This window comes from Microtus oregoni, unplaced genomic scaffold (assembly GCF_018167655.1).
Source record: "Microtus oregoni isolate MIOR12 unplaced genomic scaffold, Mior012 000045F_ref0000178, whole genome shotgun sequence".
NCBI classification, from domain to species: Eukaryota; Metazoa; Chordata; class Mammalia; order Rodentia; family Cricetidae; genus Microtus; species Microtus oregoni.
In genome coordinates this window covers 3,000,571-3,028,498 of record NW_024543219.1, presented here as the reverse complement: position 1 = coordinate 3,028,498, position 27,928 = coordinate 3,000,571, and the positions used below count along the sequence as shown (strand labels likewise).

Genomic DNA, 27,928 nt, shown 5'->3' with positions numbered 1-27,928 from the left:
TTTGAAATTCAGCTCTTGGTATAGGTAAAATTACTTATTTTCTAAATGAGTTTTGTTAGTACTTTTAAGTGCAAAGATATATATGTAATACCTAGATATAAAAAGTTTTAAAATAAAAGTTGCAAAATGACATTCTCCATTTGACATGCTCTTACTGTTTTCATTTTCGACACGCCACTAGAATTAATTAAGTCAATCCCAGTTGAATACAATACAGTGCATTTTTGTTGTATATAGAAGGGAAATTCTGCCCTTAAATGGGTTGAAGGAACTATAGGTTTATGTCTTTCTTTATTGTTATTTGCTTATTTGGAGACAGGGTCTCCTTATATAGTCCAGGATAACTTTGAACACATGGAGTCCTGCAGTGTCTTCCTGAGCACTGAGATTATAGGCATGAAACACAATCCCTGGTGGGTACCGTGTTATTGCAATGGTCTCCAAACTTCTCTGAGCACACATTCCTACCTAAAAAGGTAGCTTTTCCTTCAACGAGTATTCATCTCAAGATATGAATTTTAAATTATTTTAGGTTTTATATATATATATATATATATATATATATATATATATATATATGTTATAGTTTATATATACCCTAAGATAAAATATGCATCTAAGTAAGTATTTCTGCAGAATGTAATGAATGAATTAGTTCATGTCTAGGCTGTACCATTTGATCCTTGCTCCAAGGATTGCCTTGTATGCCCTTCTGGAATGTCCTCCCCAGCTGACCAATGACTAGACTGTCAGATGACATGGCCAGTATGGTTGACGCTCCTGAGGTTTATTGCTGACAAGGAGGAGCACATCCAACTCCAGGTTCAACAATGTTGCCTGCAGGATTTTGCTCTGGCTTGAGTTTTCATCTGGATGTTTTCAGTGACTTCTGGAGTCATTTTCTCTCACTGTGGTTGTCTCCTTGCCTGCATGCACCCTAGTGCTAGTATAGAGCCTGGAACAGGGTGGGAAGTACTCTGAATAGGACAATATTGCAGGAAATTGAGCCCAGACTGTGAAAGCTTTGTCAATCCCAGCTGCCTCCTCTAGGGCTTCTTGCAAACATACAGTAAGTGGTTAGAAGTAGGTTTGTCGGGTGTGGTAGCATATAGCGATAATCCCAGCCCTCAGAAGGGCGAGGCAAGAGGGTTGTTGCAAATTGGAGGCCCACCTACCTGGTCTACATAGACAGGTCATGTTATTGAGTTGTAAATTCTCAGATGTTCCTCCCAAAGAAAGATACCTTCGGTCCACCATCATGGACTCCAACCTTCTGGAGCTGCAAGCCCAATTAAACACTTTCTTTTATTAAAAACAAATTGTCCACCAAAACATTAAACCAAAACCCAAAACCAACCAAAACAAATCCTAAGTACTAGATGGGTATGATGGCATACACCTTTAATCCCAGTACTCAGGCTGTAAGTTTGAGGTTTACAGTTCCAGGTTAGACAGGGCTACACAGTGAGACCCTCCCTGTAAACAACAAGAACCCCAACCAAAATCTAAACAAACTAAACAGTAGACTTCCACCCACCTTCCCTGTGGCCACAGTCAGCTGACAGCTTCAATTATGAATCCCAGGGAGGGAAAAGCAAGGGGCACATACCATCTCCTGGATCAGGTACCTTCAGGTTTGGAGACTACCCTTAGGACTGAATGCTTTCCGATGTTCCCCTGCCTCAGCACCTCCCAGCATTAGCCCCTTCTCCACAGTGATGGTGGAATTACCTTCACACCTTGATCTTAGGATCCCTTCCCTGGGATCTCTCCAGGGCTTACCTAGAAGCCTGCTGCCCTTTGCTTCATGTGCTTTTCACTGAAAACTTTGCTGTCCAGTGCCATCTTTGGTATCAATTTCTACATGTCATTTGAATCTCTTCATTGTTCCCCAGATGTGTCATCAAGTGTCACTTATGCATGTGGGAAAGTTAATTATTTTCTGGGATCCCTTTGCTCACCTTCTCCTCTTGATGACGTAGCATTCTTTAAGGACCAGTGGAAATATTCCCTCTTATGTAAAACCTTCCTCATGCTCCCATTGTAGTTCTGCTTATTCCAGTTGGGTGTCTGTTTTTTTTCTTGGAGTCTCATAAATACTAGTTTATGATTCCATCATTACACAAACAACAGTACAACTTTTAGGATGGTCCAGCGTGTTTCCTTTAGAGGATCCAAAGGGCCTAAACATATTTTACTTCCTAGTGTTACACATTGCATAGCAGTGGCCCTTGAGGTTGGAGGTACTCAGTCAGCTCCTCAGAGGGAAACGAGTAGCTTCGTGATTGGTTTCTGTCTCTCCTACAAGCTATACAGGTATAGATCTTGTAATTCCACCTTTGTGGTGTCAGTATGTCCTCCAAATTCTAGCTGTAGGAGGAACCTTGCTCTCATTCTTATGCCTCATTGGACTGTGCCTGTGTCGTCCTGGTGCATATAGCCCAAAGGGATGCAGCTGTGGTTGGAGCAAAGCTAGAGGTGAAGGCATGGCCAGGCTCCTGTTCTGCTTCTGCTCCTGTTTGCCTCGTCTCTAAGAGGAAGAGCATGAGCTTGACGCTTGGGTTGAGGCTTGCTCTCTAGATGGACCTCCAGAATCCTGGAGTTTGTACTCCCTAGGCCTTCTCTGTCTTGCCTCTGATGCTTTCTTTCCCCACAAAAATGTTTATGCAGCAAGATCGTTTCTCCTCCACTGGGCAGAGCTGGGAGGCAACCTCCCTGGGCAGCAGGGTTTTCCCTTTGGTCTGTACCTCATATGGGAGATCTTGAGAGTGAGGGAGAGGGAGTGCTCCCTTTGGACCCTCCCGTGGTTTCCACTAGGTTTTGTGGTTATTCTGACCCCTGTGGTCATGGAAATGAGAAATGACCAAAATACCTATTCAGATTGCCAGGAGATTGAAGGAAGGAAAGAAAAGAAACAGGTGATGATGTTGTTAGAAAAGCTTTGAAAAGATGGGTCATCATCACAAAGGAAGGTGAATAAGTTTGGGAAACAGGAGTCACTTTTGTTAAACGAATTACCGTGACATGTAGTGATGTCTTTTTGTATTTAGGGGTTAAGTGCCCTTTTCCTCTCTTTCTCTCTCCCCCACCCCTCTGGTTTTAGGTTCACCCCAGGACTAGAATAAAGGATACAGAGGTAAATGGGTGAGACTTCTTAGAAAAATAGAAAGGATACTATTATGAGAATTTAGAAACCAGAAAAAAAAATCTAAAGTACTGTATTGCTAATGTGTCACAATTCAGTTAAAAGGGGAATTTAAATAATTCTCACTCTGGATGTGACTTGGATATTGTACTTAGTCTCTATTTATGTGTGTCCCTTTCACTCATGTCTTTCATAGACATTCATATCAACTCGGTGTCTAGTCCTGTGATGAAGTGCACAACCATGAAATGACTCTCGGAATCTGGCAGGAGAAACATCTTTGTAAATAGTTTGGTGCAATGTGAGATTTGCTGTGATTGAAGAATGCTCAGATGTCTTGGAGCCACAGAGGGGCGTTTAAAGAATGACTTTGGAGATGTGTATTGTAGCATTTAAAGTGGATTCTTAGGGATGGCTAGAAGTCTCAACAAAGGGTGGGATGACAGGTTAGGGCATAGAACACCTGAGATCAGAAAATCCTGTCTGATTGAAATTTAGAGAGACCATTAGATTACATGCATGCGCATACATGCGCCCCTATATAACTAGACAACCAGGAGTATGAGTTTTCCCTTGTCATTTTTATTTATCTCAAAGAGACTAAAGCTGTGGCTCAGGTAGTATTTCAGGGCTTTGATCTAAAGTATCTGGTTATTATGAAGGGGCTTTAAGTCTCAGAAATAACGGACTGTAACAAGGGTTTATTCGTATAGAATACTATGAAAAACAAATGGGTCTGCTCCAAGACGCCTGGAAGTGTCTGGGGCTCTCATGGGGAAAAAGGTAGCACTCCCTAAACTGCTGATGTAGGAAGCTACAGTGTGGACGTGCAGCTGTGAGCCGGGGGACAGCACCAGACTGGGAAATGCTGGCGTTCCTGGCTTATATCTGGCCTCACGTTTCATTCTTATTGGTTTTTTACTAGATGAAGATTCTGGAGTCAGAGACTCTCCAGCATTCTGTTTCCCAGAGGCTCAGCCACGCACAGTGTGTGCAGTTGGCATGTAGTGAATGTTCACTGACCCAATTTCTTAGCCTGCTCCAGCCTCACACATGGAGCCTAGTGTGCTGGAGCATCAGGCAGCGATTGCACTTATAATATCCAGGGTCTCCAGGGCAGCCACCTCTTTTAAGTACCAAACTTAAATTAAGAATCTACCGCACTTGCTCTTAGGGCCAGAATTTGTAGGTGCACTGAGGATTCAGGCCAGCACCTTGAGGCTATTCCTACAGCATCCTGACACAGGAGTTTGTTGAGACAGGTGTTTGCTAGTGTCTTTGGTTATATTTACAGGGATACAGTTGGACCCTGGGCTTTTAGAATTTGTATAACCTGTAACCAAGGTACGATAGATTTCAGTGAACATACATGTTTTTTTAATTGAATACATTCCAGCTGGGGGCTTGTTGATTCTGAATAGAGACATATGGGCCAGATAATTTGTTGCGTGATGTTTCCGTATTATAGGATCAGTGTAGGGAACCCTGTGGTCACATCTGTCCCAGAACTGAGGAACAGATCCAGCTCTTTACAAAGTAACAACAGCAACAAACCACAAAACCCCATGAAATACATTGTTTCATGTGGAGGCTTTGTTTCCAGATAATGGTATCTGTATATGCTCAGTCTCCTTATATAAACTAGCATAACCTGCATTGAACCTGTGCAATGCTCTGTAGACGTCACTCACTTTCAGATTATTGCACTTGATACAGTTTACAGAAGTGCAGTTGTTCAGAATATCTAACACAGTCCAGCATTCTTTGGAAAAATGTTTGAATTGTGTTTAGTGAACAATGACAAGAAAAAAATGTTTGTATATATTTGGTACAGATACAGGTTTAAAAAAATTGATCTTGAGCCTGGCAGTGGTGGTGCATGCCTTTAATCCCAGGGTTCTGTAGGCAGAGGCAGGCAGATCTCTGTGAGTTTGAGCCCAGCCTGGTCTACAAGAGCTAGATACAGGACAGGCTCCAAAGCTATAGAGAAACCCTGTCTTGGAAAACAAAAATAAAACAACAACAACAACAACAACAAAATTGATCTGTGATTACTTGGCTACAGATGTGAACTTGGGTACTGAGGGATGACTATATCTCAGATCCTAAGAAACTCATACTGATTTTATTTTTACTATGTGTACTTATAGCCATGAAACTAGGTATGAATCCCTTATGCTTACACCTCTTTGACAACTGAAATCCAAGATGTCTTTATGTTAAAATAGACCCGTGATAACAGTAGGACCCAAACTGGTGTGGTTTGTCTCATATGATGGCTGATGTTACTTCAGTGATGTCTTCTCACTGTGGCTAAGTCCTTGTCAAGCCCTGGTTCAGTCTTGCTATTTCACTTGAGGTGATGGATATGGGCTATGTCTTAATTTTCCTCCCAGCCTCTTCTCATTTGAATTATTGTGAGACCCAGTGATGTTCTCTCATGTTCTCTTCATGTAAACCCACCGTGGTGGACCGAGTCGATCTTTTCCTTTCCCTGTTTGTCCTGGCCTGGGAGCAGTACCATATAGTACTGGAGGTCATTTTGGATGCGAATACAGTCCTCCATCCTTTTCATGGGGGGTTGGTTCTAGGACCTTCTGTGGATGCCAGAATCCTTGGATGTTCAGGTCCTTTAGTTAAAATGACCTGGTGTTTGGACAGGACCCACAGACATTGTAATTTTAAGCCATCTCTAGATGGCTTATGACAAATGCCACAGGGTACGAACTATGAAAATAGTTGCTGCACTGTTATTGTTTAAGGAGTAATGACAAGAAAAATGCCTGTAGGAGGTCAGGACAGAACTTAGGTGTGTATTCCTGAACATTTTTCTTTTCTTTCTTACCCCTTCCTTTTCTCTACCTTCCTGCACTCCCTCCCTTTCTTCCTGGCATTTGATTTCTAAGTAGTTATTTGGAACTAAAAGAGTTGACACAGTATTTGACTGCAAGAGTGTTTTCTGGATCGTGTTGACTAAGTGTGTAAGTGAAAGTGTACATTGCATCCACAGTCTGTGTGTATCTTTTCCTATTCCCTCCCTCCCTCCCTCCCTCCCTCCCCCCTCCCTCCCTCCCTCCCTCCCTCCCTCTTCTACTCTCTCTTCCATTCTCACACTTCTCTTTACTTACACACATTCACCAGTGTGCAAAGCTCGGCTGCACACATTGGTTGCACTTTCTCACCTTCCTTCTGGATCTCTTTCAGCACTCAGTGAACATTATTGACGGCCTATCCCTGCTGACACATGCCTGCTACTTCAGTGGAACTGGTATAATTACTGAATTTTGCTCATAACCCCAAATCTACATTTGTCTTACTTTCATGCCTGTTTGCAGGCGTGTGCAGAGCAGGAGAAAAAGCAGTGAGTCTCCTCCATATTCCATTTCCTAGCTGAGGTCAAAGGTCAAGTCCTGCCTTCTTGCCACAGGCCTCTCTTCAGGGCATCTGTTTAGTGTTGTGTGTTTTTTATTGTGTGCCTTTCGTTGATGATTTTGCCTCATAGAATGTCCCTAGCAAGGGCCGAGGAGCTGCCTCGCGCTAATGGTTGTGTATGACATGTTCTGTGAGGCAAACGTCTGCTTCAGAGCCGTTTCCTCGAGGCTCAATTTTGGTGACGTTGGCTGGGTCAGGTGGTCACGAGGCTACAGTGCACATTAAGTAAGTGTCTTAAATAGAAACACATATAACATGTGTTGGTCGCTGACAGAAGTGATGTGGCAGGAGGCTCATAGGAACCTCCCCGTGTTTCCCCAGGAGCAGCGGTTCAGTGTTCTGGGAGGCCTTACGGACACTAAGTCCAGATCACAAGTGTGGCCATGTTTGTACTTTGTCGTGTGGGTGATAGGCGGAACCTACAGCTTTGCTTAGGAAACAGATGTGTAAACCAAGAGTGTATGGGCTGGCGAGATGGGTCAGCTGGGAAAGGCCCTTGCTGGCAAGCCTTGCAGACTGCATTTCATCCCTGGAGCACGCGGGGCAGGAAAGAACTGATTCTTATAAGTTTTTCTCTGACCTCCACACCCATGCTACAGCATATGTGTGCCCACAAACTAACTAACAAACAACAAAACCAAAAAGAATTATGATTTGGTATACTAAGTATTCTGATACAGTTAGATGTAAAAGCTCTTGCAGTTTTGCAGGAGGAAGTTTAGCTGTAGGAGACGATGTGGCAGAGGAGATTGAGAGAAACAAGCGTTCCTAGCAGAGGCTGAGGGACTTGGCTGTAGGAACTGGCAATAGCAGCTGCCAACTGCGCCCTGATTCTGCTCTCTGCATATCTCAGCTGGTGCCAGAGGCTCCTGTGTTGCATTTTGGATGATCCTCCCTGTCAGCATCATAGTTACTTGAAGAATGTTGCCTCTGTGTGATCCTGTGGCCCCTCCAGGGAACACCTTCAAGCCTCACAAAAAATTAACTCCACCAGAGTCAAGTGGGAGCCATGCCCTGGGGCGGCCTCTGAAGTGCTGGGCCACAAGTCCCTGCTGTGCCTCCAGGAGGAACCACCTTGAAGTTGTGAGAAAACATCCTTAGTCAGCCTGTTGGCCTGGTGTGCCTCAGAGGCACTGTGACAACTGAAAAAAAAAAAAGCCTGCATTCTCAACAGCCCTTGCTGCGGAGGGTTTCCCCGGATCGCAGGGTTATGGCACTGGCTATAAAGGGTACACTCAGATCTCAGAGCTGGCATCTTTTCACTTTCTATAAATGCTTAAAATCCAGACAGCAGTCGATTCTCTCTTAATCAGTTTTGGAAAAATTATTCACTGAAATACCCATTGTGTGTCCTTTATAAGGAAGTGCTGGAAAGTCAATCCAGTATTCAAAGGACTAGCTGGCCAAGGTCATTCCAAGGACACCCCTCTCCTCGTGGCACATGTGATTGCCAGGTGACTGCAGCCTGCCTGGCTGCCCTGTGGCACCGGCCTTCCTCATGTCACCTACAGCCACCTGAAGGAAGCACTGGGTTTCTCCTCGTTCTCCCATCGTCCTCCTCGTCTCCCCTTCCCTTCCTTCCTGTTCCCGCCGTCCTTTCATTTTCCACATTAGTGTTTCACACTCTGTAGCCCAGTTATGCTAAGTGGGCTTGTTTCTTTCTTGTTTATATCTTTCAAACTGATTTCTATTTGCTGTGCTTTATGGGAGACTCTGGTCTTTCTTTGCTTTCATTTATGAGCATCTAGAATATGGATACTAAGCCCGGAGGAGAGGAAATCTAAGGCTTAGAGTCTTAGTGTTGCTGTTCACCAGCTCTGCAAATAGGGGTCATGTTCTAGTATTCATTCATTCATTTGTCCATTCATTCACTCTTTGACAGTTTCACGCATGCATATAAGATATCTGATCATATTTATCCCATTATCCTCTCTTGTTCCCCTTCTGCTCTACTGTACTCTTTCTCTTCCCCAACGCGTCTCTTTCTTATGCCCATATTTTACGTGACCTCCCAAGTTTAGTAGATTTAGTTGTATGAGCATGGATGGGACATTTATTCACCGAAGCATGACCTCCTCCCAGTGGTTATACCCCTGGAGAAAGTGACCCCCCTGCCCCAGCAACTGTCAACTGCCCATTAACTCTTAGGCAATGTTTGTAACCTGAGCGGAGGCCTATGACAAGGGCTGATGATAGTGACTCCATAGCACTGTTCTGACCATGGGAAGAGATAAGGCCTGTGATGTGACCAGTCTAGCACTTGTTCCCTCATGCCCCTCAAGAACCATGTGGCAGTACTGTGTCTGTGCCCTTTGATGCTTCTGGCTGCATGGAAGACATGATAGATGCCTTGTGTTTCTCAAAAGTGGAATTCTGAAGTTAAGACTCATGACTTAGTCAAATTATTCTTTAAACATCAGCCATAACACCAACGTTTAAAGATGTTCTAAACAGCAATTTTTAAGGAATGTTAGTTTAATCATGGGTACACACACATGCGCGCATGCACACACACACACACACACACAGTTTGACATCTGGTGTCGTCTTTATTGATTTCCATTTTAATTTGTAGACAGGATCTCTCATTGAACTTGGACCTCAGCTATTTGGCTGAATGGCTACCCAGCAAGTGTCAAGAATCCTTCTCTTTCTGTCTTTTCAGTGCTGGGGTAACAGGCATGTATCATGCTTGCCTGTCACATGGATGTTGGGGACTGAACTCAGGTGCTCTTGATTACATGACAAGAACTTTTATCAACTAAGTCATCTACCTTGCCCAATAGTTTATTCTCAGATGTAGCTATTATTATTTTATCTACTTAAATAAAGACACTTCTTTCATTAGGAATTTCATTTACTTGGTAAATTTCTTTGCCATATTTTTAAAATATGTGCTGGTGAAGACACTGGACTCCTAGAGTAACCAGAATAACTACCAGAATTTTTTCTTTCTGGGTTAAAGTACCGTTTAATTTATTTAAAATTTTTATTTATTTATTTGCTTGCTTATTTGTTTTGAGATAGGTTAACTTCAAACTCATAACAATCTTCCCGCCTCTCAAGTGCTGGAATTATAGGCACCTTGCTCTGTAGATGAACTTTTTTTTTGGGGGGGGGCACCAGCTCACAAATATTGACACAGAGATATACTATCAATTAATAAAGGTCAGCCGATAACTTTGGCTTGTTTCTAACTAGCTCTTATAACTTAAATTAACCCATGCTTTTAAATCTACATTCTTTTACATGGCTCAGTTACGTTTACTCGGTATTGCCTATGCTGCTTCCTCTGCGTCCCCTGGCGTCTTCTCCCTTCTCCTTTCTAGCTTCCTCTGTGCCTTGAAATGATGCCTAGCTACTAGACAGTCAGCTTGTTGTTAAACCAGTCAGAGTGATGTATCTTTACACAGTGTAATCAAATATCTTGCAACATTGCTCAGCACAGCACACTTAAAAAAGGCCCCCATGGCTTCCTAACAGTGGGAGGAGTGTGTTCCTGACTCTTTTGCCTGCTCTCAGGACCCTTTTTCTCCCACTGGGCTGCCTTGTGCAGCATTGATAAAAGAATTTGTGCCCAGTCTTGTTGTAACATGTTATACCATGTTTGTCTGGGGGAGGCCTGCTCTTTTCTGAAAGGAAATAGAGGAGTGGATCTGGGGGGAAAATGAGGTCTGTGGTGGGGAAATTAGGAGTGGAGGGAGGGGAAACTGTGGTTGGGATATATTGTGCAAGAGAAGAGTAAATTTTTTTTTAAATTTTTTTTTTTAAAAGAAGAAAAGTAGGCTGAGAAAGCCTTGAGGATCAAACCAGCGACCAGCACTCCTTCCTCCATGGCCTCTGCATCACTCCCTGTCTCCAGGTTCCTTCCCTGATTGAGTTCCTGTCCTGTCTGTCTTTGATGATGAACTGTAATATGGAAGTCTAAGGGAATAAATCTCCCCTCCCCTCCAAAAAAGGTCCCTGTAAGAGTATGTGTTTGGGTCTTGGAATAATAGGGTGACTAGTTAGTGTTAGGAGCAACAACCAGATCTGGTTGTAGGCTTAGTTATTCTATAGAAGACAGAGGGGTCCCATGAGAATCAGACACAGTCCTGCAAGTGCGGAGATAAGGACAGCCATTTTTTTTTTGTTGTTTTTTTTCGAGACAGGGTTTCTCTGTGGCTTTGGAGCCTGTCCTGGAACTAGCTCTGTAGACCAGGCTGGTCTCAAACTCACAGAGATCCACCTGCCTCTGCCTCTGCCTCCCAAGTGCTGGGATTAAAGGCGTGCGCCACCATCGCCCGGCTAAGGACAGCCATTTATATGTCACAAATGAGGCTGGGTAGAAGGATTTGGTTCCAAAGGAACTGGACTGACCTGAGCACTGTGGAAATGAGGAGTTAGGGATTCAAGGAGCAGAGAGAATGCCGGGTACAGGCTCCCTTCCCTTCTAGTCTGAGGAGGATTCTCTGTGAGTGTGGTTGGGATGGTGGAGCCAGAGGTGCCCAGTCTCCAGTTAGAGGTGCTAGAAAATCCAAGAGTCCCATGGAGATCCTGCAGAATGACCTGGGGTCCTTGGCATCTTCAAATCTCTTTGGTGGTCTCTTTTTTATGCCTTGTGCACACCCCCCACACTTACATATTGCTAGCCTTTTACTCTCTCACGGGTTTAAGTTCTCTTGGGAAGTTCATGCTACAGGGAGGTTCATGGGCCAGGTGGACAGCTCCTTTGGGAGCCTTGTTCCTTGAGGCTAGTGTGGAAAGAAGATGGAACATGCATGGGAAGTCCCAGCAGTCACAAGCTGTCTGTTCTGGGAGAAATCTGGTGTGTTCTTTGTGACAAGGCGGCTACCTTCTTTTGTGCCCTTGGCTCATCTCTGAGGTACCAGCAGCCCCATTCTCCAGACTGCTTTCAGCCAGTGCTTCTGGGCTGCAGCACCTCCTCCTCCAATGGACACTAGAGGCAACACATTTTATTTGGTTGCTTTGTCTGTTTTCTAGTTCCTTGGCGGTTTCTCTTCATTTCCTATTTATTACGTTCCTTCAGTGTTATCGTGAAAGCATTCTGATGTTCCTAAGACTCCATCATTAGAGTCTTAGACTCAGAGGGGGTCTTTCCAAGCTGGGGTGTAGGTATGGCTGGTGGAGCTTGCACCTAGCATTCTGGGAAGCACTGGCTTCAATCCCCAGTACTGGGCCTTAGAAGTTTCTTTGCACAAGGCCCGTCTTTTACAGAGAAATAAGTTGAAGCCTCATTGGTCAGCTCCATGCCAGTGTGTTTCTGGAAGGTGCACGCCTCTGCTGGGGGAAATTCTGTGTATTTTTTTAGTTCCTCAGAATTTATCTTTGGGCTTACATTGTCATTAAATCTGCTGATCTTTCAAGCCCTTTTCCTTTTATTTCTGCAGACTGTGTGCTGAATTTAAACTGCTTTGTTTATCTTGGAAAGCCTCTTCATTTTTCATTTTTTGAGTCTACCTTCCAGCAAAATATCTGATGGTTATCACAGAAACCAAGTAGTTGTTGGATTCATCTGTCTTTGTCTAGTGTCCTCCTTGAATCTTTCTTTCTTTCTCTCACCTCTCAGCCTCTTAGCTTTGTTTTTCTTCCCTGTCCATCAACCTGACCCTACAAGGGCACCTGGGCTCACTTCTCACCAAGAACATTTCGTTGATGTGTGTGTAGCCTTTACATATCTTTTGTGTGTTTTAGGTGGTCATTGAATGATGTCATCCCTCATACCAGGTGTAGTCTCCGGTGAAAAATGTGTCCTGTGATTTGTTTTTCAACTTAGTGTTCAAAGATCTTAAAAAACAAAAATTGATCAACTTTTTTCTACAGGCGTGTTTATAGAAGAATTAGGATCGCTTCCGCTGTGCATTCGCTTGTCTAAACGCTCCTTAAAGCAAAAACTAAAATTTCTAAATTCACACTCTCTGTTGTGTGGAGTGAGGCTGTCTCCATGTGAACACTTCCTCGAAAATGTGCAGAAAGTTTATGAGCTGTGTGATTTGCTAAACAAAGATTCATTTTTATAAGCAGCTCCCAAGGATGGCCCCCAAACAATCTCACTCATCCTATTTGGCAGAGCAGATCTGTCCTTGGCAGCTTATTCATTGCCACATGGCGGGCGAGCCCGACACATGGAAGATGAGTGTGTGTTTGTGTGCATATGTGCGTTCAGTGTCTCTGTATACATGTATGCATGTATCCAGAGTCAGACTAGGACCTTGACTGCTTCCTAAATACTGGAGTAACTTGATTCTGAGGAGAAGGTTTATTTTTGTTTTTTGTTTTGTTTTTTTAAATTACATTTTAAAATTATTTTTAAAAAATTTCATAAAATATATTCTGATCATATTCTTTCCCCTCCCCCAAATCATTCCAGATCCTAAAGACTTCCTTACCTCTTTCTCCTTCTCTCAGCACAACCCAGAAAAACAAAGAAAGCGAAGCCAAACAAAACCCAAAACCCCACATGACAAAAATACATCAAACCATAGCAAAAAAAAAAAAAAAAAAAAAAAGAGGAAGAAAAACACACAAAAATCATGGAGTCTGTTTTATGTTGGGAAACTACTTATGGACATGGGGCCTGCTGCCCTGGAGGGTGGTTGTTATACCTAGGTTCGCTTCATCGCTTCATCGGAGAAACCACCTTTCCCTCTCCCAGCAGGTACCAATTGCAAATAGCTTGTTGGTCAGGGTGGGGCTTTCTACTTGATTCTCTGGAGAGTTTAATGCTGGTCAGTACAAGGTTTATTACCTTTTTCTTTCTTTTTTTAGGTATGGGAAGAATGCAGAGATCATAGTAATTTTTAATTTTATATGTATCTGATAGAATTAAAACACACGAATCTTTTAATCTTTTACTTCACTAAGCTTTAATTAAACGCTTTGAGATGGGACTCTCATTGTATTGTCCAGGTTGACCCAGAACTCTTTGGCGGAAGCCGTGCCTTCACCTCAGTTGTTTCCCAAGTGACTGTCATTGTAGGTGTAGATCCCTGCGCTTGGCTTACATTTATATTTTAATCAATACATGAAAGAATACAAATTGTACACATTTAAGGGTTACCATAAATATATTGTGTGCTATCTGTTTTATTATTATTTTTTTTTGTGTGTGTAATTGAGTTTAAACCCAGGACTTTGAACATGCTAAGAACTCCCCCACTGTCCTTTCTGTACTGTTGTTGTTCCATGTTTAAATCAGGTAAAAAAGCATGTATCTCAAGCACGATCATTTCTGGTGGTAAAGCATCAAGACCCTTGCTTCTTGCTTTTTCTTTTTTTGGTTTTTTTTTTTTTTTTCAAGACAGGGTTTCTCTGTGGTTTTGGAGCCTGTCCTGGAACTAGCTCTGTAGACCAGGCTGGTCTCGAACTCACAGAGATCTGCCTGCCTCTGCCTCCCGAGTGCTGGGATTAAAGGCGTGCGCCACCATTGCCTGGCTTGCTTTTTCAAATCTACAGTATATTCGGACTGTCTTAACTGTACATAGCCTTCTTGCTACCTATCTGTGGTTTATACTCATTGGTCAACAGTCTCCCCATTCTTCTCCTTCCTCATATATTTCTGATCTATTTTGATAAGGCAAAATGAAAAATTAGCTCTTTACGTTGACCTGCATGCCACCAAGTCCAATTGTTCCCCTAATTCCAGAGGTAACGGAGATGGTCAGGAATATGGTCCAGGAAGGTCCATCCAGAATGATGGGGATTTAGAGGCTTTGAGAAACTAGACTTAGGTTTTAGGTGTGTTGTGGGCACAAGGGGTTGGATCTGAATCGGAGCATCTGACGACATAAGAGGAGGTGCCCTCCCACTCTTCTTTCTGCATGTTGCTTTCTTTCTAGTTGGGGATTTGTCCCAGGAGAGAGCAGTTAAAAGACCCGGCTTCTTATTAATGATCCTTTTGTCGTTATATTTAATCACCCTGGTCCCTGCAACAGCTCCCATTAAGGCTTTACTGCTGTATTATTAATGAGAAAGAGTCATTGTGGTTAGGGGAGGTTTAAATACCTCGACTGTAACAAACAGTAGTTTTGAGAATGAATGACTACAGCTAAGTCATTAACTCCGGAAACGTTCAGGAGCTTTGCAATTAAGTCCTTGTCATGCCTTTCCCTGCTCTGGTGGTTTATATCCTAGCAGCCAGCTGTTTAGGGGACCATCGAGTTGAGTAAATGCCATCATTTACATAGCGTGGTTAGAGCTATGCCGCACATTCATGTGGAAACCATGTTTTAAAATAGCACAATGCGAGGCAAGTCTGTCTGTTTGCAACAAGAGCTATTGTTCTGTTTCAAATGCCGTAACATCTCTCTCTCTTTTAAAGCAGCAGAGATTTGAGCGTAGTAACGCTGTGTGGGGTACCTAGCTTCACGTTGTCTCATTTTTTAGATTGGTCTCGAGGTAAGCCTGTGTCTTAAAGGTGCTTAGGCGTTCTCTGGACCGTGCTGTGATTTCCACTGGAGCATCTCATGCTTTGCTTTAGACAGGAATGGTAAAAGTTTTGAAGTTTTAATTTTAGTTTTTCCCATTGCTCAGAATTTGATGACATAAAATGAAAAGAGGTTTCCATAGCTGCTAACATTCACCAGATTTTGTTCCAAAGCATGGGCTTTAGTAGACTTCTGAATTAAATCCACATTCTCCACCCAAGTCCAGTGATAAAATCCAATAGTTCAAAGATAGGTATGCCATAAACAGCTATAGTTAAATAATCTAAAAAAATTTAAAACATGGAAATACAATAAAACAAGAATTGATCACTTTATAGTGGAATACTCTATAAACTGTCTGCATTGGAAACATGTGGTGAGCTTTAAAACATCTGCGTCCTATAATTCTAAAAAGTGTATAGTTTATTTGAAGGCCCATGCTCCCCTTCTGCGCGCATATAAAGAGACAGGTTAATACATTTTTTTCTAGTGTTCCAATTTGCATTTGTTTATCTATTTTTAATTAAAGACAATTTTGGAATAGAAATACATAACTTAAAATATTTGCCTCAGCTAAATATTCATCACTTAGAAGTGAAGTGTGCTCATGAAGAAATGAACTATAAATCTTGCTAGTCTGTCTAAAACAAAGATTGCACAGTGACATAATCCCCGCTGAAAGGGAGAAGCCATTTATGATATGTACGTGGCATAGAGAAGTGCCGTAGTCTTTTATTTTCAATGGAAATCTTAATTTTGATGGAAATCTGCTTGATAGAGCGGTATAGCCGGTGTGATTACAGCAGTCGGGGTGCACTGCTGGTGTTAGTGTCAGGCCAACCTCCGTCACTTAGCTGAAGATACTGCTGACCTGACTGCCAGGAAATGTTGTCTGAGGGGTCGGACTGTTTTAAAGTTGAGCAAACACCATGTTTTCTGGGTTGCCCAGAAAGTTCTGTGTATATAAACAACCCTAAGCAGCCTGTGAGGGAGAGAGCCACGCCGTCTCAGCTGTGCAAATGTCAGCTTCTGTTCGTAGCTTACCTTGCGTTTTTAAGGACTTTTTCATAGTTTTAAAAAGTGCAGGAGGAATCTTCTGGCCATGTAGAAATTTGTTCCTGCTCTTTGCTTTCATTTCCTCTCCTCCTCTTTCTCCTGAAAAACTAATGGTGTGTGTTTAAAGTTCCACATGGTTTTACAAAGGGAAGAGTTTGTACTCCATTCCTGAACACAGCCTGCTGTCACTAGCTCTTTCCTCAGGTGACATCCCTAGGGGTTGGTGGCCTTTTGGGAAATGGCACCCTATGTCTCACGTGTGAACAAAGCTGGGGGAGCCCCGGGCTGTCAGCAAGAAGCAGAGCCAGGTCCTGAGTAGGAAGTGGCTGAGTAGGGCTTCTGGAAATGTCTTGTGTCTATGCCTTCACCACCATAGAGACAAGAGGCCATGGTCCAGAAGGGGTGCATCACCCCACCTTTGGACTTACTGCCTCCCCTCCCATTTAACTGGAAAATAATACAAGCTATGTTCCATTTGCTCCATTTCTGAGAGGTTCTGATGAGAGGTCCCTCATAATATCAGGGGTGCTCTTGGTCTCCAGAGTCCTCACTACAGATTGAGCATCTGTAATAAACATTGGAAATTCTTAGGGTCAAAAGTTTTTGTGGAGTATTTGTAGAGATTTCTTTCTTACTTTCCTTTTTTTTTTTTTTTTCGAGACAGTGTTTCACTATGTAACAGTTCTGGCTGTCATTGAACTCACCTGTAGATCAGGCTGGCCTTGAACTCATTGAGATCCTCCTGCCTCTGCCTCCCTAGTGCTGGGATTAAAGGTGTACACTGCCACACCTGGTCAGTGGAGCATTCCTAGTGAGAAAATATGAAACATTCTGAAATATGAAGCTTCATGAGGGCCAACACCATCTCCCCAAAATTCAGGCACTAGAAGCATCTTAGATTTTAAGTTAGGGCTGCCTATTTTGGCCTAACCTTTGAAAGACAAGGCCACGGGACTTGGGGAAGAACAATGACTGTAGTGTCTTCTCAGTGAGTGAGGGGTGAAGCTGAGGTCTGAGACAAGCCTTCTCCCAGGGCTTACCCATCTCTTCCATAAGAAAGGCTCCATGCAGCCATGTGCCCAAGGGCAAAGGGGGCAGGAGCTGCTCCCAACAAGGAGAAATCATCCTATATTCTTAAAATAAAGATTTAGTTTGTAATATTGGTCTGACAATATAATTTCCAGTGGAGAGAAAGAACCCTTAATCTGAATCTATACTTCCCATCTCCCTGTGCCATCTTTTCCAAAACTGGAGTCTTGGCAAACAGTTCTACATTTTTATTCCATTTTGTCAACAACAACAACAAAAATCACATAATTGTTTAGCCAGGAATTAACTTGCTTGTGAGGACACTGTTACACAGAGGGAAGTAAAGCCTGAACTACTGACTGTGTGAGGCCTTGGACTCACCCTTTGGTTGTGTCTCAAGGACTTTCATAGAGATGAGCGGGAAACCATCAGACTCAGGCCATCTCCTCAGCGCAGGAGTGGCTGCGTTTGCCCAGTAGCCCCTTCTAGATTTCCAGGCAGAGAGTGGAGGATTGCCCTTTGCTGTGTGAGGACGAGCTTCCTCAGCTGTGCTAGCGGGAGCAGCCCATGTGCAAGTGGTATTCCGGTTCACTTCCTGCTGTTCATTTTGTCTCCATGAATCCCGTTTGGGTGGGTTGACCCTTTTACTCCCTGTTTCAACTTACACAATACATGTTTGTCTAATGGGGTGTGATACTTTGTTGAAACCTCAGAGCTGAGGGGGCTCTCTTGTCTAGGATGTCCAAGGCCCAGCAATTCACCTCCAACATCACGAAACCCAAATAACCAAGCCTAAACAATATCAAAAACATTGCTGGTGCTTTTTTGGCCACTTGGAAGAGCACTTAGGAGGAAGCTGGTAAGAGCTATTCCCTGATGTTTCAGGCCTTTGGTTTAAGAAAGAGAGCAGAGATGGGCTCCGTGGGTAAAGGCTCTTGCTACCAAGGCTGACCACCTGAGTCTAGTCTCCTGGACCCCCAGGATGGATAGTGAGAATGCAATTGTTTTCTGACCTCCACACATGGGCCATGACACTGGCCCCCCAAAGACATGTAAATAAAAACCAAAAAGACAAGGCAAAGCATGATTTGCCGTTGGACTGCTGATTGGGTTATAAAACTCTGTCCTTTGCTCTTCAGCCATCTTGGCTTTCTCACAGTAGGAGAAGATGAATCTACCCAGTTGGCTTTTCCTAAACTTACGTATTAAGTCATATGCTTACTATGTGAATACAGAAGGGCCGCAGTGTTTTGGTGATATGTAAAGTATACTGGGTGCCCTCACTTCTGAAGGACAGGAATAAGAGAATACGCTCTTACCTGGTTTTGATGCCAGTTGTCCCTCAGTATCTGTAAGGGATTCAGACATACCCTTGACATACCCAGATCTGCCCATGCTCGTCTCTTATGTGTTCCTAGTACTGTATAGAAACTGCACTTGTCTTCCTGTACATCATCTTTGCATGGCGCTCTGGAAACACAGATTGTAACATGTTTGAGAAACTGATGAGAAAGCCAGTCCACGCTTGGTCCTCATACAACTGACACACACTCGAAATAACTTGAGTCTGCCACTAGTGAGACCTGTGACGGCAGGACCCATGGGCCTGGCTTCTTTCTTCTTTTCACTTAGTTAAGGTGCCAAGTGGAAAGGGGAAAGCAATTATTTTTTTAAAAGTCACCCCTCCCCTATTTTTAATGATGGAAACAGAAATACACCTAAAACTTACGCTTCTAGAAGAACCATTTGTTCCTGCCTGTCTTGTGTCTCAGAGTTGACCTTGGCCTCCTGTCTGGTCTTGTGTTTCAGAGCTGGTCTCTGAAGACATCCTTATGGTGACAGTTTTGTCCAAGGAGACAGTTGCATGGTTCTCTGGGGGAGGTATGAGGCGATGGTGGTCATACACTTTCGCGAAAGCCTTCATCTTTGGCCTTTGGTGATTTCCTTCTTGCCCATGCACCTGTCACTTTGGTGAGGTTGCAGTCAGTTCCAGAGTGTGGCTGTAGGGAGAGTCTGAGATGCCATCCTCACTATTCTTCACCGTGACAGTGCTGCACCTGGAGTAGTGTCCAGCCAGGACCAACGCTCCTTTCCCACTTGGACAGCAGCCAGCAGATGCCCAGCAGAACAGATGTGAGCACACTCTTAGTTTTAAAATAACTAGCTAGAAAGGTGTTGATTTGAAAGGTTTCAGTCATGTGATAGCCGCCAGAGGTGGACAGTCCCTTTTCCTCCTCTCACCAGGAACAGCCTTGGTACACACCCTTCATCCCAGAGTGTGGTCATACCTCTAGGATGTGAGGGATGCATCATTTCTGGTCATGGCTGACCTGACAGCATGATCTCCACATTGTGAGGTCACAGAGCTCAGGGAGAGAGGAAGGGGAAGATACTGAAGAAGGCAGAGAGCTTTTCTTAGGGTGGGAATGTAAAACTGAGACTAGCTTTCGTTTTGGCATCTTGGCACCTGAGCCTGGCTTAGGAAATAAGGGTGAGCTTCTCCTACTTAAATTCAAGAACTAGGAGGCTAGGGGACTTGTTTTCATTCTACTGTGTTTGGAAGTATTCCCCTTGTCAAGACAGAAAGCTTTATGGCGATCCCTCCTGACCCCCAGGGCACTTCGGAAGATCTCCCCACCATGGACTGAAAACCCTCCACACACAGTCCTCTCGTCTCTGTTCCCTGAAGCAGGGCTTTCCACTCGCCCCACTCACGGATGCCTTGTGCTCCTGGGTGTACAGGTAGATAAAGCAGGTGCACCAATCCAGCACTTGCTAATAATAAATCACAAGATATTTTGAAACAGTTCTTTGGCCTATATGTCAAGATGAAACCAGTTTGTGTGCCAGTGAAGCTGATGGGCTTATTTATGTTTGCACAGAGAATTAAATCTTGATGAATATTTGTTGTGCAGACTGAACTTTCAGTGCTTTTCAGAGTTGACCAAGATTTTGGTTTTTAATGGTCTGTGCTCAGAATGCTGCTTGCATAAATACATAGTACAAAAATCTCAGAAGTGTGTTTAGGTCATTTCACAAATGGTTGGAAATTCTATTCTAATCTCAAGCCAAAATTTATCTTTTAATAAAACTCAGGTCAGCAACTCAGATTTTATGAAACTCAAATAAACAATTTGTAAAATCAATCATTCTAATATAATATAATCCAAAGATGTTCTAATTTGAAAAACTTACACGTTAAGGTGGAAAATATGAAAAGTCTTTGTTTCTCATAATTAAATGGTTTTGCTTTTACAAGAGCAGAAAAGTTTTTATGTATGGTGAAAACGTTACAATTCATCGTACTTAACAGTCTCAAGTCTGAGCCAAGGCGCTTCAGGCATGTTGGCTGACTGTGTGGCTAACAGCGTGAGCAGTACAGAGCATGCATGATGTGGTGTTCGGCGCAAGGCTGCAGTGAAGCCCTGCGACACAACGTGGGCGAGCGCTGCCAGAAGCGCCTCAGATTTAATTTGAATTTGAGTTTCAATTAGTCTTGGATTTTGCACATTTGGAGACCTTCTCTGGTTGCCAATTCTTTTTGTGACCCCCCATGTTCAGTTGCACAATCCCAGTGGGACCACACCCCGTAGTTCAAGAATCTGCGTCTTCGATGATGCTATCAAATGGCTTACACTGCGTTTACTCAGTATCGGGTATCATTAGTTATCTGGAGATAGTTTAAAGTCTGAGGGAGGGTGTGGTAGGTTCTAGGCAAGCACATCGTTTTTATGTAAAGGGACTTGAATAGTCACAGATTTGGTGAAGAATTCTCCCAGGGATTTGTCTGTCTGTCTGTCTGTTTTTAAGACAGGGTTTCTCTGTGTAGCCGTGGCTGTCTTGGAACTTACTCTGTAGACCAGGCTGAACTTGAACTCAGAGATCCACTTGCCTCTGCCTACAGAGAATAGGATTAAAGGCACACTCCCCACCGCCTGGCTCTCCTAGGGATTTTAGAAAAGGCTGTTCCGTAAATTTTGAGCTCATGATGTTAAAGGGCAGAGGAAGCTGGAGTGGGGAGGCTGTAGGGTAATCCGTGCAGCAGGGTGCTCCACCGTGCCGCTCACTGCTAACACTGCAGGCATCCCTGGCTATAGCGAGTACTTTATAAAAGTGTATTGTCAGTGAGGTAGCTCTTAGAGTCTCCACTTGGGCAAGTTCCCTACCAGAGAGGCTACTATCCAAATACTGTGACGAAAATGAGAATGGCTCCCTGGGCCAATTGTCCTTTGAACATATGACTGACGTGGAAGGGACCCACGAGACTGCGGCCAGACATCGTCAGCAGATTGGATGTTTTCATATTCCTCAAGGTGCTGCCTTCTTCTTGACTTTGTCCTTGACATTTCTACATTGAATTGTGAAAAATTAGTGTGAATATTGTCTAAAAAAAATTCAGTATTATGATTTTCTCCCAATCTCTAACATGTTTAGTCTCTTGCGATTTAGCCATCTTGAATAAGAAATTCAAATGTCATTAATAACCTGACAGAGTTAAAACAGTTTTTGAAGAATGCATTGAAGTAGTTAAAATGAATTTTTAATTTTTGGTGGTGGTTAAGTATATAAAATTTATTTGATAGTAGAAGTATAAAATCCAGCGTGAAACCGTGTAGCTTCCATACGGACAGTAAATCTAACCGTATAGAAGTTCACGGAATCATGTCGTTTTTCATTAGTTTCCACGTGTGATTTTTGTTTTACTTGCAATTTTTTTAAATAATAAAGTTTAAAATAAAAAAAATGATTTTTTAAATTAGGCTTACATGGCTCAAGCATCTTTGATTTGGAAGTCTGAACTCTGAAATGTCCCCACATGTAAACATTTCTTTTCAGCATTAACATGATGTCCCAAGTGGAAAATTCCATATTGTGAGAATTTTAATGAAAACATATGATGTAAGGTTACCTTTGGGCTGTGCGTAGACGGTATATTTGAAACATAAGTGAAATTTGTGTTTAGATATTGGTCCCCTATCCTACATATCTCATTATGCATATGCAAATATTTAAAAAATTCAGACAAAAGGAAGTTTAAAAGTATTCTGGTCTAAAGTTTCTAGGAAAAAAGGGACTGAACTTGCATATAACAATGGGGACTATTGCTTTTTGATGAGCCAGCTACATTTTACAATGTATTTATTTCCTTTCTTCTTTTCTTGACAGGAAAAACTAACACAAGAGTGTGTATTCCGAGAACAGTTTGAAGAGAATTGGTATAACACCTATTCTTCCAACCTGTACAAACACGTGGACACCGGAAGGAGATACTATGTTGCATTAAATAAGGATGGGACTCCAAGAGAAGGGACCAGGACTAAACGGCACCAGAAATTTACACACTTTTTACCTAGACCAGTGGACCCCGACAGAGTACCTGAACTATATAAGGATATTCTAAGCCAAAGTTGACAAAGACAGTGTCTTCACTTGAGCCCTTAGAACACAACCACTATCAATGCTTCCCTGCCGTGGGTTCTTATTGATTAGCAGGGCCTTCACCTCAGCTCCACTGTTGGCAAACTTTGTCGCATGCATATGTATGATGGAAGCTTGGATGGGGACTTGCTGATTTGCTCTGCACTTATGGGCTGGTCCTCCTGGAGGGTTGCCTGGGGCCACTTGCTTGATTTATTGTGAAAGCAGGGGAGAGGCTTCGTGAGAGGGTGTGAGTACCTGAGCAGGTGAGGCGAGGGGGACAGCAGCACGCCAAGAGGACAACGGCCTGATGCATGCTGGGAAATAGACATGCTTTTACATTTTTGATCAGTTGAACTTCATCCTATATCAGCACAGCTGCCATACTTCAACTCATCAGGATTTTTGGCTGGTGGCCTGCTCAAGGGAGCGTGCCTCTCCACAGGCCTGGAGGGCGCAGCCTCACTGAAAAGACTGTCAGCTCGTTCTCACTGATATCATACAGTGAACTCAAAGCAAAGACCTCTTAGTTTAAAAGAAAAAAAAAAGAAAGAAGAAAAGAGAAAAAAAAGAAAAAAAAAGAAAAAAGGTTAAATTTATTTATAGAGATTCCAAAGGCAACATTTTATTTATTTTATATATTTATTTATTATATAGAGTTTATTTTTAATGAAATATGTACAGGCCAGATAGGCATTTTGGAAGCTTTAGGCTCTGTAGGTGTTAAATGGCAAAGTCTGCTATGAACCTGTGGTAACTTCATGCAAGTAGGTATCCAAGAAATTCTAATGGCCCTAATGTACTAAAGGCGACAATCTATTTTGTGCCCATATTATTGTAAACTTCTGCACATCGCTCACGACACTGAGTATTCACTCTTCAGATCGCTTGTTTCATAGCTTACCCCAGAGGATTAAAGATAAACTGGGTCTCAACCCTTCATTCTGTGTCTGTAATTTTCCTCTCTCGTAACTCAGTGTAACTGGGGCTTGGAGTGTATGAAGGCTGGCGTATGTCTTACTTGTTTCAATCTATTGCAGAGTGTACCAAAGCGAAGCAATAACTATGCCTTTTGAATTTCAGACCACATCCATGACAACAAGACTAACATCAAACATGGCACTGATTTAAAATTACCAAGGGAGTGGAAAAACATTTACATAGTACAGATTTTTTCTTCTTCCTCCTCTTCCTCCTCCTCTTCCTCTCTTTCTCTTTTGAGGCAAAAGTCAGATGAACAGGATCATTCTTGTAAAGTTTTTATTTGTGTTTTGGCTATCAAATATGGAATTATACAAGGACCTTAGGGCCCATTACAACATCTTTTATGGAGATTGCATTTGGTACGAACTGTCATAATTACACAGGGCTAGTACCCTTCAAGTAAAACTTGCAACATGAAACCAATAAATCTTTATCAGTAATGACATTAGAGGGGTACTGTACTCATTGCCGGTGCTTTCTTTTCTGAATCGGTCTTCAAGAGTGCTCAGAGAAGAGGTTGCTGTGTAGAAAGAACCCTGTTTACAAAATCGTTTCTTACATTCTATACTGAAAAGCTTGTGACTACAGCTTTATTTGAGAACAAAAATTCTAGAACTTGCTGTTGTTGTTCTTACTCTGTACTAAGGTGAAATGAGCCAAATTCTTAAAGCGATATTTAAGGAAAAGAAACCTATAACGCACTTTCACTTTCCAGCCAGTTGATGCTGGGAAATTGAAAGCGACAGTTCAAAAATGTGTTCAAATTTCCACAGCTCATTTTAAGATGCGATATCCTGGCTTTGTTTTGCTTGGATGCACATTCTCGATGGGACGTGAAAGCATGTCACTGGCAAGCCGGAGCTGTTGTGAACTCGAAGTGCCTGACTTCCTGTCGTGAGCAAATCCATGTAGCCCTCTGTGGTCCAAGCTGGAGCACGTGGTGACGGACTCTGCTGGCGAGCATTAGGGAAGAACTGAAGGTCTTTGGAACTGAAAGATGTCTCAGAGAGAGGACCCTGAAGCTCTGTAAAGTAGTTGATAGGATAAAGAGCAGAATGTCCTCCTTATGTACACTCTTTGGACCCCCTTTCAGTTTCTAAACAGGTGCTGTATCGAGTTTTGAGCAGTGTTCTTCTTTGTTATTTAATTCTTTGCTGCTAAGATGTAGACATATTCAGACTTCCATTTCCCAAAAGCATTTATTTTATTTTTGCTGAAAAGGATTCAGTGTTTTGACCACAGGAGAGAACTAGGTTCATAGAAAGTCATAGCTGTAATATCTGAAGAGATTTTAAAAGATAGCCATTAATAGTCACACCCTAGTAGGCGTTGCAGAAAATCAACTCAGAAGAAAGAAAAATAACTGTGCAAAAACTAAAAATTTATATGCATTCCCAGCAAATGCTACTCTATTGTCTATTTTTGAACTTTGTTTTGGTACCTCTTTTTTTTTTTTTTTTTTTTTTAAAGCAAACTATTGTGTGCTTTTGGTAACCAGTATAATAAACTGTAATGGTCTGTAAATAAATAAATATTGATGTATGTGATTTATGTAAACAGGCACTGTGGGAGAGGAGATGGCTCAGGGTTTCTTTGTGAGTACCACCCTGGGAAGTAGACAGATCATTCTCAGTGTTGGGTTCGCATCCTGTTAGGTCCCTGCTATAAGAGCTGCAAAGCCTGCTGGATGGCAGCCCCAAGCCACTGTGGGCTGGGTGATTCCAGCCCACAAACAGATGCTCAGATAGCCAAACGACTCTCTTGTTGGTGCCAATGCTGGCATCATGGTCAAAGACTTAGCCAGGGTGGACTGACCCACCTTCCCATCTGCCATGCAAATGTCCCCAAGCAGCACTGAAGGACATGCCAGGTCAGCACTGGGGAACCTGCCCTGCCAGGTCCTGCTTTGTGGATAAAATATGTCTTCAGTGGGTAGCATCTTCACCATTTCATCTCATTAACACGACAATATTGTGTTATTTACGCGATAATCTGTAATTGTATGTAAACACATACAGGATTGTGTACTCTGTGTAAATACATAATTTCAGACTTTGGAAAACTGGTAGTTTTTACTTGATGTCCGCTTGGGAGGTGCCTCAGATTCTTTGCCTGTGTGAGCCAGAGAAAGTTTAACAGTCTCTCTGCCTTTACAGCTTGCTTATGCAGTGAAAATGAATTGAGGGGGTTGGGGGAGTGTGGGGAGCGGGGAGGAAAAAAAAACACATTCAATTCCTCCCATCCCCATCCCCACCCTGTGAGCAATTGATGAAACAGCCAGGAATCTTCTGGGAAGAATATGAACTTGGAGTGAGCACAGGTAGCGTGCCTGCATGATTTTTTTTTTTTTTTTTTTTTTTTTTTGTGGACAGATGAATGGACAGTGGTGATTGGGTGATTGTTTGAGGTTAGATTCTGTTGCTGCATCACTTGACCTTGAAATGTGCCAAATTTAGATTTGCGCTGCCTGTGGTCATGTGCACAGAAGAGCAATGAAGTGGTGGAGGTGGAGTGGGGGGCCAAATGCCAGCTGAGTTCAAAGGATGTTTGAGCCACCAAAGGCCCTGCCGGGGTGTGTGTGCCTATGTAGTCTGCATACCTACAGGGACTGGTAATTTATGCCTGAAAGGACAGCGGGGAAGAATTGTAACAACACAGCCTCTGCCTTCTTCAGGAGACAACCCAAAATCCAGGGATTCAGGCTTGTGGAGTGGACCCCGATCGCAGAAAGCTGGGTTGAATATGTGTGAGCAGACTTTTAAAACTGATTTTTACACCCCCCCACTTAAAACAACAAACCTTCTAGTGTCCTTCTGTGCTTGCCGTTAGATCTATAGAAAGCTGTTTGACAATGCAACCTAATCTTCATGAAAGAAACTACAGAAACAACAACAACAAACTAGATCCCGCTATATTTTCCTTTGCGAAGAGAGTGGTGATAAGCACCCTGACAAGCTCCACGGTCATGGCCCTCAGGTCTGGAGACAGCTGTACTGCCCTTCGGTCAGACAAGTGCTGGTGAGCCTTCTTGGCTATTTTGGTTAATAGTTAGGGCATTCTAAGAATTCCCATTGTTTTCCAGCTATATCTCAGCTTGCATTGCAAAAAAAAAAGTGTTACAATTTAAATTAGGAATACTTACTGAATATCTGCAAAGCCAGTGGCAAATTGTGGTTGGAGTTGGCCTCTGTCCTGTGTACTCCCCTGAAATCTTTAAATTATGTTTGTGGTTAGGGTTGGTTCCCATTGGTATATGTGAACTTCGGCAGGAAAATCAGCCAACAGGAGCTGAGGAGTTAAAACAATAGATTGTATAATGGGAATATCTAGAACTCAAGGGCTGCTTTTCCCTCCTTCTACAGGGGAGGACAGCTTTATTGATAATGCTCATGGCTTACATTGGAGGAACCCTTTTATATTTTTGAGCATTTATGCAGGCTTTTTCCTAACCATTTTTCTGGGATGTTGCGAAAACATTCCATAGGCTCCACCTGGCCATTGCCTCTGTAAAAGCCCAGACATACGACAGCTTTGTGTGATTTCTTCTGCTTACCACTAGGGGCTTTCCCTTGTCTGTGAGGCTGGTGTCCTGCTCTTTCAGAGGCAAGCAATACTCCAAACGTTCCTGTGCTCTCCAGCTGAGAAACTCTTTCTCCCTCTAATTTTATTCCCTTCCGTTCTTCTCCCTCACTCCTATCTCTTCACTCTGTGGAGTGGCACCGGGGATAAGACGCAGTCACGGATGGCACCCACAGAGCCTAAGAGAAGATCATGGTGCCGCATTTGTTCTGAATCCTGGGAGGTTCAGTACTGTGGACAGTGACGTGCCCATGATCCAGACCTAGAGGCCTCTGGGATGGTAAGGTCAAAGGGGAAATGTGAGGGTTGAGCAGGAGTTACAGAAGAGGTCACTGCAATGTTCTCTTGTGTCTTAATGTTGCAAAGGTACCTTGTCTGTTGGGAACGGGCTGGTCGCATCTCTTCCTGACAGGCAGTGACTGAGTTGGGGACTCTCAGAGGGTTTCATCAATCTTGTGGAGGACTGTGGATTCCTGGAGATGAAGAGGGACCCAATGTTGGCCTCTGACCACCCCCACCTCCAGGTCTTACCCATGTCTCTCATTGTTGGTGTTAATTTGTTACTCATGGTTTCTCTCCAGACAAAGGTAGTCCCTTCAACTATACTGATCAATACTGCTCATTTAAAATTTCTTGTCACAGTGACTTACTATCATAGGAAGAATTGTAATACAAAAAAGACTTAAAAGAGGTGAAAATATAGCAAATCTTTCAGATATTCAGATCATTCTTTACATATGCATTGAGTAATAGCTGCATGATAAAATGTGGTTACAGAGTATGGAGAACAAGAGCAAGCTGGGTGTTGTGCCTGGACTTTACCTGCCATTTCAGTGCCCTCAACGCTGAAGCAAGAGGG

At 43.0% G+C, this 27,928-nt stretch overlaps 1 protein-coding gene across 1 annotated transcript in view; it reads left to right on the top strand.

The window, feature by feature from the left end:
* Nucleotides 1–25,451, top strand: part of Fgf9 (fibroblast growth factor 9) — a 37,709-nt gene extending 12,258 nt beyond the window's left edge. The window contains exon 3 of the mRNA XM_041634243.1: nucleotides 22,255–25,451. Within this exon, the coding sequence (XP_041490177.1) occupies nucleotides 22,255–22,500 (246 nt within the window). The 3' untranslated portion in view covers nucleotides 22,501–25,451. The remainder of the gene's footprint in view (nucleotides 1–22,254) is intronic.
* Nucleotides 25,452–27,928: the final 2,477 nt, after the last annotated feature.